General features: G+C 34.6%; 1 protein-coding gene across 2 annotated transcripts in view; it reads right to left on the bottom strand.

Annotated features, from left to right (window-relative positions):
- UTP20 (UTP20 small subunit processome component) overlaps positions 1–13,997 on the bottom strand; it is a 93,818-nt gene that overhangs the window by 16,902 nt on the left and 62,919 nt on the right. The window contains exons 36-45 of one of the 2 annotated variants that reach the window (XM_073213694.1): positions 13,368–13,523; positions 12,883–13,023; positions 12,293–12,430; positions 9,177–9,316; positions 8,839–8,921; positions 6,182–6,498; positions 4,977–5,116; positions 4,599–4,755; positions 1,052–1,150; positions 7–174 (exon numbers count right to left, since the gene is read on the bottom strand). In XM_073213694.1, the coding sequence (XP_073069795.1) occupies positions 7–174; positions 1,052–1,150; positions 4,599–4,755; positions 4,977–5,116; positions 6,182–6,498; positions 8,839–8,921; positions 9,177–9,316; positions 12,293–12,430; positions 12,883–13,023; positions 13,368–13,523 (1,539 nt within the window). The remainder of the gene's footprint in view (positions 1–6; positions 175–1,051; positions 1,151–4,598; positions 4,756–4,976; positions 5,117–6,181; positions 6,499–8,838; positions 8,922–9,176; positions 9,317–12,292; positions 12,431–12,882; positions 13,024–13,367; positions 13,524–13,997) is intronic. The other variant, XM_073213695.1, reaches the window with a different exon arrangement.

The following is a 13,997-nucleotide window of genomic DNA, read 5'->3' as shown; positions in this document are numbered from 1 at the left end:
CCTTACCTCTTTTAATGGAAGGATAAGTTTTGTAAACTGATCTTTTCCAACAAACTTGCCAAGGATTTCATAGGAATCATAACTCTTGCTTCTTCGTGCCTCCATAACTTTGGAGAGGATCTGCTTTACTTCTTTCTCTTCAGCAATAGCACCGAACAACTCGTGGTTAAAAATCTTGAAAGAAAAAAGCCAAATGGCAATTATGTGTACTCAGCAAGATATGTCAACACAAGCAGTCTTTGAAAAGAGCATTTTGATAATCAAGGAAAGTAAATTGCACAGCACTGAAAATAGATGGTAGATTTCCCTTTTTTCAATGTAGTTACCAGAAGTTTAAAAAGCTAGTAGGTCATGAGTTGGTAGGACCTTTAGGGACGAATTAGTAACAGACAATACAGAAACACCTGAAGGTTTATACTAAGGGGAAGCAAGAAATAGTAAATAGATTTACATATATCATTGTATATTATGCAGACAGGCACTTTAATACCAAAGAGTAGCTTAATTTCTCTTTACAAACTCTCATATTTGTAATTATCAAAATTAATACATTTAATTCAAAACGTTAGTCAATGCCTACATTTTAAATGGATGAACAAAAAGGTTTTGTGGAAAATTTAGTCTCTTCCTAATCTTACTCCCCAAATTGTCACATTATCCTATTTAAACAATTGATTATTATTAATTTTTCACTATTATAAATAAAATTCTGGTGAACATATTTTTATATAAATCCTAGACCACACCTTAGATTAATGTTTTAAAACAGATTTTTGGAAGTGGCTGAAATTTTTGGTCATTTCAAAAGCCCTTGATTCACAATGCCAACTTCTTTCGTGGAAATTCATACCAATGTATGACCTACTAGCAATGGCAGAGCACCTATCTCCCTTCATCTTAGCTTTTTATACTACCTCTGCTAATCTAAGAGATGAGATAGTATGTTACTTTCATTTTTATGCACTATTATTATTTGTTATTTTGTGAACTAATTTTGTTGTGTCATTTGTCCACTTAAAAAAACAATTAGTACTCCTTCTCTAAATCTTACCTCAATCATTATATCTAAACAAGAATCCAAATCTCCAACTTGTAGCTTGTTGGTGAGGCCTTGGAGCAACATGTAAACAGTGAAAGTCAGCACATGGACCTAAAATTAAATGCACAATAAATATATGAATAGCTAAGAATACCACAATGGAAAAAATAAGATCTGAGAAGTACTGCAAAGACAGCAGTCCATTTATATATGTGATTATTGTAGGGAGCCACTTGACAAATGACACATACTTATATTACCATCTAAAAGCCTCTAACCAAATGATCACTTTGTATAAGAGATGCTCAGAAACACATTGCCATGCTTAGGATCTATTTCTATGATTAAACCAGACCAGATTCATAAAGATAAGCACATACAGTCTTGAACTTAAAAAAACAAGCTGTGATTTAAGAAGCTTGCCGATGCTGAATGCAATCAAAGCTGGTACATAAAGTGTTATGAAGGAAACAGACAAGTTTTTGTACTCAATGGCTAACATTTTGTACTCATAGCTAACATTCCTAAGGGCTGACTATGGGTTAGGCACTGTATCAACACCTCACATGTACTAAATCATTTAATCCATATCCACTCTATCTATGGTGTACGTGCAGTATTAGCATTTTTTGGAAGAGGAAGCTAAGGCACAGAGAGATCAAGTGATACATGGGTAGAGACAGTGGTGGAGGACTTGAAACCAGAAGCACTGGTGCCAAAGCCCCAGGTTTGTATCACTATGCCCCACTGCCTCGCAAGCTTTTTGCATTCTTTACACTAAATGCTTCTCCTGCTGTAAAATTATCTTGGTAAACATCAGATAATGATCATAGGCTAAGGAAACATATTTAATTGCCAATAGATAGACTAGATTTTTAAAGGCATAATTTCATGTGTATCTACTTGTGGTCTTAATGTATTTTTATATATTTAAAATGTTTTTATGCCTTTATATATGAAAAATGTACTCAAAGTACAATTTTGGTAATGTCTACAAAATTTTATTCTCTCACCCTTACTAGTTATTCTCTCACCCTTACTTTAATTATTTTAACAAATAATGGAAGGGACTTTAACACAGGCGCTTAGGAAAAAAGTGCTCCTCATTTAAATGCCTCGGGTTCCACTACAATATAAGTCCTCAAGTGGAGATATACTGTATTTATCCTTATACACCCAGTGCCCAATAGAGCACCTCACACAAAGTAGCAAAGACATAAATGCTGGTTGAAAGAACAGAATAAAAATGAACTGACAGAGGCTCTGGTTCCAGGTAATATGGAAAAAGCACACTCTACCCTGTCCCTCCCTCTGAATGCAGCTGTAACACCTGGACAGGATGCAGGGAGCAGCTACTGGGGAAGAAACTAGAATGCAGGTACTCCCAAACCTCCAGTGAGTTCACCACTGTCAGCATCCCTCAGTCAACATGGCAGTGGATGCCAAGGTGCACAGAACTATCGGAGCAGCCTGTGGCTTGCAGAATAGGAACTCTAATGTGAGAGAGTGAGGAATACTGTTTTTTTCCCTCTTCTTTTCTCCATTTTCTCATATCCCAGCCCGCAAAGATCCTAGTGATGGTGGTGGCAGTAGCCTAGAAATGGGAATTGACAGGAACCACAACTGTGTTGGGGAGACCCTTCCTCTCCTCCAGTGGAACTGCTGTTCTGAGAGGGCAGGCAAATGCTAGTGGCTTTTCTTTTTCTGTCTTGCTACCTTTGCCCCCTGACATGGGTGCAGTTGTGGGAAGTGCAGGGCACAACAAGAGAAATAAAGGCCCAGCTTTCTAGTGGGAGGGCTGAAACCAATGGAAAAATAGTGTTAGCAAAGAAACAAGATACAAAGAACTAAATGGAAATCTGAGAACCGAAAAACCCAATAACCAAAATAAGAAACTCACTGGATGGGCCCAAAGGTGAGATGGAGATGAAAGAGAGAAGAGTCACTGAACTTGAACAGAGATCAACAGAAATTACTCAAATCTAAACAACAGAAAGGAAGAACTTAGAAAAAAAAATATGAACAGAACCTCAGGGACTCGTGGGACAAAGACAAAACACCTAATAGTCCTTTCACTGGAGTCCCAGGAAAGGACAGACTGCAGTGTGGAAAATAGTGTTTGAAGAAATAATGGCTGAAAACCTTCCAAATTTAGTTGAGAAGCTTGGTAAATCTCAACAGGATGAACCCAAAGAAATCCACACTCAGGCACATCATAATCAGATTGATGAAGAACAAAGGCAAAGAAAAGTCTTTAAAGCAGCCCGAGGAAAAGGATGCGCTACAGTAGAGGGGAACAAGTCTTTGAACAGCTGGATTACTCAGAAAGGCCAGAAGGAATGTTTTAAACATTTAAAAATTTCAACTTAAAAAAAAAATTTTTCAAAGTGCTAAAAGAAAAGGACTAAAAAGGAGAGTTATATATCCAGTAAGAGTATCCTTCAAGGATGAAGGTGAAGTGGAGACACTCACAGATGAAGGAAAACTCAGAGAACGTGCTGCCACCATCCCTGCTCTACAAGATTGCTAAAGGAAGTTCTTTAGATTGAAGGGAAATGATTCCAGAAAGAGACTTGGCAATTTAGAAACAAAGGAAGAACAGTAAAAATGATAAATATATGGGTAAAATAATAGACTACGCTTCTCCTCTGCAGCTTTTAAAAATATGACAATTTAAAGTGATTTAAAAAAAATATCCCTGATGTTTTCAATAAATGGAGATGTTATATACAAACAACTGTAAGACAAAAGAAGTACATTCCACTTGAAGTGGCAAAATACTGACTTTAAGCAGATTATTAAAATTAAGTATGTATATGATAACCCCTAGAGCAATCATTAAAAAACTATACAAAGAGAGGCAGTTAAAATGGATACTGTATTTTTAGCATGTTAGACTTGTTATATAACATATAGAATAGGAACATTACCTATGAACAAATCAGGATACAGCAAGTAAAGCTGACTACCTGGAGTCTTGACTGGGTTCTTGAAAAGAATAAGCCACAATGCTTCTCAAACTCAGGGATCTTATTAAATGGCAGATACTGCATTTTAGGTGTAGGGCCTTAAACTGTGCGTTTCTAACAAGATCCCAGTTGGTGCTGACGGCACTTGTCCAGGGCCCACACCTGCAGTAGTGGGGAGCGAGTCATGTAAATTACTCAAAGAGGTTTGTATTCATCTGAAGATCTTACTGTATGTTTCAACACTTAAACAAATGTGTATGTTCTTTATTGTTTACATTTGTGGCAATACATTCAATATGTTTTCAAAAAGAAATTTTATAAGAACTCTTGAGAACATGAAACTTGGTATCAAGTGATTTGAGAGAAAAAGAAAGGTTATGTAACCCACGCTTATAAGGATCTTTACAAAAATCAAGTATAGGAGCTTTTTTTAAAAAAAAAAAACGATTTTAAAAATACTGATAGAAACTTTTGAATATTCTTAATTGTTATCTCCATGGATCAACATTACTGAAGATACATCTCAAACATGACTTACAGTGTTCAAACTGCAAAAATTTGAACTTCAACCCAACTGAATATGGATTTACCTGATATCCACGGACAAGGGTAGACTGTAATTCTTTTAAAACATATTGTAGGTAGTGCACACCCAGATCTTCTATTATTTTTGCAAGGGTGCTACGTGCAATGTCTCTGATTTCCTGTGCTCTGTTTTTGAGGAGGGCACACACTTTGAGCAGAATACTAGAAAGTGAGAAATTGAAAAATGACTAACAAAAAACAAGCAAATTAAGATATTCACATCCTTTTGCTTAATTGTTCATAACTCACATTTCCCACTTAGGATTCTAAACTACAGCAAACTGTGATAGTACTTTTCCTCTTCCTCACAAAAGAGGTTTAAAAGTCAGAAAGTATCACTTTTTGAGATTCACTGAATTTTCCTAATTTGTCACACAGCATACCTTGGCAGATTGGCTTCCATAACTTCCTGTGGAAGGGACTGCATTAGTTTAACCATGGCAAAAGCTAAAGGAACTCGAGCTACTTCCTCATCATTCACAACCTTGGATTTTATGAGCTTGTGTTCTTCTTCCCTTTTAGTCTGTAAGAAAAACTTAGGTTAAACTAAAATGAAAATAAATGGATCAAGGACCTAAAAACATTGCAACCTTACACTTGGAAGGTAAACTCTTTTGATATATCTTATGTCCATATCTAAGTTTAGTGTCTTAAAAAACAAATTAAATTATGCAATTTTACAATTAGTCTCTAAAAATTATGTGTATGTGTGTATATATGTGTATATAAAGGATTAGAGTAAGAAAGTTTTATTTTCCAAAGAAGCAACCAGAAAAAACAATAAAGCTAAGTTTTCACTGATGTGGGTTAAGAATGCTATGAAATATATAAAAATCAAATTTGTGTTTATTGGGACTTCACGTGTGTGAGTGATGTAAGAAATAGAGTACATAAGAAATCCAGTGCCTCAAATAAGATTTACAAAGATACAAAATGATCAAGTCAGTATTTTATACCAGGGGATGGCAAACATTTTCTGTAGAGGGCCAGACAGTAAGTATTTGGGCGTTATGATCTCTGTTGAAGCTACTAAGTTCTGCCTTGGTAATGCACAAGTAGAATTAGACATTGTGTAAATGAATGAGTTTAACTGTGTTCCAATAAAACTTTATTTACAAAGACAGTCTGCAGACTAGATTCAGTCCATGAGCCACAGTGTGCCTAATCATGTTTTATACCGAGAAGGAAAGGCTCCAGTTTCATGAGAATCCACTACTAAATGTTATCACTGTTAACCAGGGGGAAGATGAATTTTGAACAGTACAGAAATGGCCAAGAAGTTGGAAAGGGAAACATACTCTAACTTTTCATAAGCTTTTTTTGGAAAGCTTAATATCTACTTTGGAGATAGAAAAGCATATATCTACCATACTTAAATCATAAAGAAGGAAAAAACGCTACTGCCTAGCTGCAGCGGATGAACCTGAAGATGATGAGGAAAGAGAAAGGAGATGAACTGTGAAATGCTGAGACAGAAGAAAATCCAAGAGCTGAAGTCAACCAAAAACAGTCAGGAGACTTGGTCTGACAGGGCTCCACAAACACCAGAGTTCCCACAGACCTGCTGGGCTCCAAAGAGAATGATTACCGTAGATGCCAGACATTTATGTAGCCTGGGTATGATGTCTCCAGTTATGGTTCCTTGGATATTTTTAATTGTTCTCTCCAATTCTTCCTTATTCCGAGGAAGGAAAGAGATGGACTTCGAAACATACTCCGATTCCTTAGCTGATGTTCCATCACAGTCGGCTGGATCAGGGTTTCCCAGTTCTTCATTGCTGTATGACGAACTCTCACATTTATTTTCCTTCTCATTCTCATCCATACGCTCTGATTCCATTGGTTCATGCTCTGGCAACTCAGTCACTTCTATCGTGTCTATGTTTAGTAAATAACAAGTGTCACCTTAAATCAAATAAAAAAACAACACAGTTGTGTTAAGTGGCTTTTCCCACCAACATCCAATAAAAAATACCTGGTCACCAACTATGGGCAGACAAGATTAAGTACTGAGGAAACTAATAAATGAGAGGGTTATGGGTTTTTTTTGCTTTCTTACAGTTTAGAGTTTAGTGAGGAACACAGGTAAGTAAACTGGCAAGTATAAAAGTGGAATAGCAAGTACAGGATACTTTGGGACACATTGGGAGGCTAGGTGACAGGAAGGTTTGAACCAAAAGAAAGCCTCCAAAATGTTGTTATTTCCAAAAGCAAAGACCTACATTTATGAGCATTAAAATCATAATAGCAGCTAAGTTTTTACTTTACATTTCTGAACCTTCGTATCTCACATCAAAAACAGAGGGTAACCAATTACTAGGGTTCCTGTAAGATTCTTATGAGGACAAATGAGATAACGTCTATAAAAGCCCAACTCATAGTAGGTACTCAAACATTTTCCAACTTAAGCCATATCTAAGAGGAAAAGAGAAAGTTAAGCAAATTATTTTAATTTTTTAATGTTTCTGTTTATGCAAAATGCAGATTCAACTGATTGAAGATAAATTGTTATGAGGCTTTAGTACATTGTTTAAAACACAAATGGTTCCTACAGATTCAAACCAGTCTTTTCTATTGGTATCGCTCTAGAGTGATTTTACCATAATGAATCAAAGAATTAGAAAATTTTGAGTAGGAAGAACACTGGGGAACGTAGGAAGTACAAAGTGAAGGCCAGAATATTTCAATGTCTTTAGCTGAAAGAATTAGGATAAATACCTTAGACCACTTAAGTGTTCATTCTTTTACTTATTTTCCTGTGTGGCTAGAATCTCTAGTTCAGTGTATCCTTTACCATTGATTATGATGTTGCATTAGGTTTTTAAAGACATCTCAATAGTTTAAGGAAATTTCTATCTGTTTGTTGTCTGATATTCACTTTTATCGTGAATATTGAATTTAATTAAATATTTCCTCTGTGTCTACTTAGATGATCACATTATTTTGTATGCTAATGTGTTAAATTCCAGTAACCAATTACACTAATGTTAAGTTAGCGGGAACTTCTTTTTTCAGTCATCTGGGATAGAAATACCTGGTGTAAGGTTGAAATTACTCATTTCCTTGAATATCTGCAGAACTTGCCTATAAAACAGTCTGAGCCTTGCATTTTTATCAAAAGATTTTTAATGATGTTTAATTTCTTTAGTGGTTAGAGATCCATCCAGATTTTCTATTTCTTCTAAAGTCTATTATTGTATTTTATTTTTCTAAGAATTTGTACATTTCACCCAAGTATTTATAATGAACAAGGATCATAATTTTATCTTCTTCATTTAATTGCGACCTTTAAAAAAATTCCTAATATTGTTTATTATGCTAACTTCACTGATTCATCTTGTCAGAGATTTGCCAATTATAACTGTGGAACTGTATAAAATTTCTGGACATGAGAGATTCCAATTTGCAGCTCCATTTTCCTAACTAGTAAACTACTGAACAGGGCCAGAATCAGTAATTCTTTTATAAGTAGTTGCTCATAAAATCTGATAGAACTGGTATTCAGACCATAAAACTGTTCATAAGAACTTTTATGGTAACAGAATAACTAATGTATCCCAAGAATAGTTTTGTTTAACAGCACGAATATAATTAATCAAAAGGTAATCAAAAGTGGCTCAATCAGTTAACACTAAATTAACGATTTTTTAAATTTTCTCTTCTTTATCTAAGACATGTAATTACACCCCCCACCACCTTCTTTTTCTCATAAAAAATCCCGGTGTTCCTCACAAGTGGGACACTTTTCTGGTTACTCTTAATCTGTAGTCCCCAAATTGCAATTCTAAGACTCCAAATAAAAGGCCTTTGTTCTTTTTCAGTTTTGCCTCCTTTTCTTGGTTGACATAATCTTTTCAAGTATCTATTTTTAGCTTTGATGATCCTTTCTTATTGTATCTACTTCATATTTAATTGTTGCTCTAAGGTTTAATTCTTTTCTTGTACTTTCTCTGCATTTATTGTTTAATGCTCTTTCCATACATGTAGGTGATAAAACTGGACTTCTATGTAATCTGCACCTCAGATTTTTTTCACCCTTAAAATCTAGACTGGCCCTCTCTATTATTAAATAAGTTTTCACAAGAATATGCAAACCATTCATTTTAACTGCCTTCTAACTCATTCACTGGCTGCTGCTACAAGAGTAGCAGAAAAAGGGAATACGCTGAATTTTGCCATCACATTTCCACCACAAATTATCCAAGAATAGGATGGAAATCTAGTTTAAGAGTTTTAAAAACTTACTTCCTTTGTTCTGAATTTTTCTCATTTGTTCTTCAAGAGTTCTGTGGTCAAAGTGGAATGCTTCTAGTACTGTCACTAGCAAACTGTTTAAAAAAAGGTACACAGAAACGTTCATTTGATTAATATCTGATAACTAAAAGGAGAGGAAATCTGAAGATTTATAAACATTAAAATTATTTTTACCAGTTTTAGATACTTTTGACTTCAGCAAGCATTAGCATAAACCTCATTAATGCAAGGTAAATATAAACTAAGATTACAGAAAGACTATCTCAGGAAATAATCCAAAATTTACATTTTAAAACAAAACAAAACAAAAATAAGAAGTATGACCATACCTGACACCCAGCTTTTGATTGGTTTGTCCTGTCTGTAACACATGAATGAAATGTTTCAAGTAATATATATATGCTGACCAAGAGAGATGTTTGCAAATAGCTCCAATAACCTCTGTGGCAGCAACAGTTATATTTTCATGCTGTAAAAAACAAATTAAGAATATCAACATAGAACAAGCATTTGCTCGTAAAATACAGAGCTAACTTGGTACACTGAAAAACTTAGTAAGTGGTCAACAATTACAGAAATGAAAGAATGCTCAAACTATACTCTATTTACCCCAGGTCTAGGTAAAGATGCTGTCAGTTAAAGGAATGACACCTTCCTTTAATTAAGGATATTAACACATTTTTCACTTAAACTTCCCTGATGGGTTCAAGCCTACAAACTGTGAATGAAATAAATTCGATGTGTAAAAGCTGATAAATGCCAAAGTTACCTACAGATTGCACTACTCAGCATTCAAAAGTACACTACCTTGGAGACATCTTTTTCATACCATGATGGAGATGATGGGACTGGACTTACCATCACACTTTAAAACAGAAAAGTAGACAAAAATATGTGAAACAACAGTTTTCAGATTTGGACATCAAAGAGTGCAGAAGAGTGCTTCCTGAGAAAAAGGAAACAAAATGAAGTGTACCTTATAATTACCCTAAATCACTAAGGCCCAGTGGTCTCCCTGAGTTAAGGAGGCAGAGTTGAGGCTGCAACAGATGGAGTCCATAGGGCAGTGGACAAGAATGGAGAGAGCTACACAGAAAGAAAAGCTGCAGAGGCATACGAACAAGCACAAACATATCTCAAATGAGAAGAAAAATAAACCAATAGAAACAGACCCAGAAATGACACAGATGATAGACTTATTAGACAAAGACAGCAAAATAACTGATATAATTACACTCCATATGATTGAGAAGGGAGAGGAAAGTTAAGGAGAAAAGTACCTTAAAAGTTAGCAAGCATATTAAGGAGAGCCATGTAAGATATAAAAAGGCCCACACTGAACATCTAGAACTGGAAGAGATAATTCTGAAAGGGAAGATACAATGGATGGAATTAAAAGCATATCACACACTGTAGAAGAAAAGATTAGTGAACTCGAAGACAGCAACAGAAAAATGAAACAAAACCCAGAAAAAAGAAGCTATTATAAAAAGAGCCTCAGTGAGTTATGGGATAACTTCAAATGGCCTAATGTACACTCAGGTCTCCAAGGAAAGAAGTTGACCTGAATATATCTTTGAAGAACTAGTGACCAAAATTTCCAAGTTTGGTGAACACTACAAATCCAGACTCAAGAAGCTGAATGAACCCCAAGCACAAGAAACATGATGGAAACTACAGTAAGGCACATCATAATCAAATTGCTTAAAACCAGTGATACAGAGAAAATTCTAAAGACAGCCAGAAAGGAAAAAAGGTACATTACACTCAGATGAACAAAGAATGACTTCTTGTTAGAAATTATATGAACCAGAAAACAGCAGAGCAATATCTTTAAATAACTGAAAGAAAAAAACCTGTTGATCTAGAATTCCGTACTCAGAAACATTATCTTTCAAAAACAGAGATGAAAGACAAACAATAGCTGAAAGAATTAATCACCAGTAGACCTGAACTATAAAACATTTAAAGGAACTCTTCCCATCAGCAGTAAAATGATGTAAAATGAATATATGGATCTATACATAGGAATGAAGAGCACTGGAAATTATAAATATGTAAGCAAAGATGAAATTCTTTTCCTTATTTTTAAAGATCTCCTTAAAAGATAATTGACAAAAATAACAACAATGTACTGTGTGGTTTAAAACTAATGTACAAGTAAAATCTAGAAAAGGAAAATAGCTCTATGTTAATCAATAAGCCAACAGAGAGAAAATAAAATCATTAAAAAATATCCAATTAATCCAATAAAGAAAAGGTAAAAGAGAAAAAGAAATGGGACAAATGGAAAATAAATAATAAGATCAAAGATTAAAACCCAAACCTATTAATAATCATGTCATGTGTAAATGGTCTAAAGCCATCTAAAAGGCAGACTGTCAGAATGGATAAAAAAAGCAAGATCCAGCTATATGCTACCTACCAGAAACCAACTTTAAATATAAAGTCACAAATAGGTTAAAAATCAAACACTATAAAAAGATATACCCTGCTAACACCAAGCAAAGCTAAATATAATTTATTTTTTCCATTTACACCTCTTCTGTGTATCTCCACCTCTTCCTATTTTACTACCATCAAACTCTGAGTTTTTTGGGTTTACTGGCACTTTAAACTGGAATTTAGGGAGTATTCTTTTATTTACTTAGGTAATTTCTAAAAAATTTTTGAATATTCTGAAACAGAGGAAACCTACATTTGCAGAAGATCATGTAATCAATACAATATAAATTCAAGTCATAAATCCTGAAATTACCTCAATCAGAGTTGAGTTTCTGAGTATCATGTTTCATTAATCTAAACACTTAAGTATTTATCAGGTCCTTACCATGTGCCAGGCATTATTCTAGGCACTATGTAGTATAAGGGTGAAGGCAGTCTCTAAGTTCAAACACCAGTTCTGACTCTGTGTGTCTGAGAAAGTTATACACCCTCACTTACTCTCAGTTTGTTCTCCTGTAAAATAGTGAAAACAGTGCCTACCTCACAGGGTTAAGCTGTGGTAAGGATGAAGTAGAATTACAAATTAAAGTACTTAGAATAGTGCCTTTATCTAATATAGTACCAAAGAAAAGATAAACACTATTTTATTTAATCTCTTATGAGCAACTGGGAAAGCAATAATTCTACTAATTAGTGGAGTTCACCAGAATTAAGTCCTATGATACAAAAGAAAAGTGGTGTATCATCTTAATGTGATCACTTCTAAGAGGGGAAAAATTTTGTGGTTGGCCTCTGTGAACTAATAACAATGAAAATAAAAATAATAGCACCATTTACAGAGCATGTTCTATGTCCCAGGCACAATACTAAGGGCTTTGTAATTATTCTAAGGCTCTAATTATGATGACAACATCAGTTTAGATGATACCAATCCCATATAAATTTTGGAAAAGTGTGTCATGGTATGAGTAGAGGCTGATTTCTAGATCTAATGCCCTACCTTGAGCATTTTCTCATCAAAAATTGGAGTCATAGCATAAGGCATGATGTAATTCTGAAGAGATTTAGAAGACAGCACAACTTTGCCTTCCATTAGTTGTTTTGCCAGTTTCTTCAAGGCTCTTGCTCTTCTGTGTATCTATGAGTTAGATAAAATATGAGTTAGGTACTGAATAAATGCAGCTATAACCAGCTCCACTTCAGTATCATGTTCCTTTTCCAAGAAAGGATTAAAGGAGTGAAATACTGTCCATGTGTTACATGAGCAACACATGTTAACCCTGTGCCTTGATTTGCTTCCAGAGATACAATCTATAGCATTTGTTTAACAATAGATACTAAAGCATTTAAACTTTCTAGGAAATGGCAGAGAAAGGTGACACTGTTTCTGTGGTTTGTGATACTACCAAAGCAATCAGACCCCAGGATGTGATAATTTTCTGTGCAAATCTGACTGATGATCATGAAGACGAAGGAATGAGAAGCTCGAAATTTTTTGGAAAATTAAAATGTACCCTTTTAAATGAGACACAACTGTCTGAAATGCTTATTTTATAGACAGGGGGAAAAAAAGCAGAATTGTCTTCTTACCTGAATGTGCTTCATATTCTCAAAGAAGTCCATTTCTGGATCATGGCAGTCAGTAAGCTGTACCAAGTCTTTAAATTCTGGTTTATTTGGAAAGGTTTGAATTAAACAGGAAAGCAGTGTGGTATAATCCTGTTGAAAACTCTGCAAATATCAAGTTGAGAAAAAAACTTTTTTTTACTTTAAAAAGAACTTGCTTCTTAGATAATATGAAGAAAAACATAAAAAGGCATTAAAATGTTTTTTAAGGTGAAACATTCCCACTATAAAAACAAGCTATATGAAATTAGAAGTCATTACTCTCCTTTCTATTCCCACTTGCCTGTTAAAAGTCTGGTGAATGTTTACACAATCAAGTATTTTAACTAAATGTACTAAGTCTGACTGCTTTTCTACATAACAGAAGAAGTAGGGAAAAAGAAAAACAAAACTAAAATCCACGGATAGTAGTATTTAAAAGACAAAGTTATGGCTGCAAACCCCAGTACCTCTGTCTGACTCTTCAGTCCTTTCCTCAGTTTCTCCAGGAGTGAAAGATGAATGATTTCTCTATATTCTTTCTCTGTGACATTCAAGGCAGCTAGCTTTTTGATGATACTCATCAAGCATATGCTAGCATTATCACTTAAAGACATGTCTCCTAGCTGGAAGCAGGAAAAAAAACCCAAATTCTGTGTAAGACCTATAATATGGAATACTATTTCCCAATGAAATAGTTTACAAAATTTTGCCACTGCTCTGTGTAAAAATTTCTAAAAAGCTTCCCACAACTACTCCATATATTTAAAAAAGAACCAAACACAGGATTGTGAGGAATATAATAAATGACTTAGAAAAGTCATGCTTACTGAAAAGTATACTTGATTTCAAAAAATAACCATGAAACAGACTTTTAGTTAGTTTTACTTCTCAGACCAAAAAGAATAAAAGGTTCACTAAAGCTAGTTTTCAATAGTCAGTATCAGGTAATCACTGAAAATGATACAGTTGACTAGTAAAATTCTGGTTAGTTGCACTAGAGTTCCTGGTTTGAGGAATGCAGGTAGTAAATGCAGACAAAGTATGCCCAACTCAGCCAACAGCTGTGATTTAGAATTCCTGTGTTGGCATTTGACAGG

This window comes from Manis javanica, chromosome 10 (assembly GCF_040802235.1).
Source record: "Manis javanica isolate MJ-LG chromosome 10, MJ_LKY, whole genome shotgun sequence".
Lineage (NCBI taxonomy): Eukaryota > Metazoa > Chordata > Mammalia > Pholidota > Manidae > Manis > Manis javanica.
The sequence above is the reverse complement of the archived record's forward strand: the minus strand, read 5'-3'. Positions and strand labels throughout refer to the sequence as shown.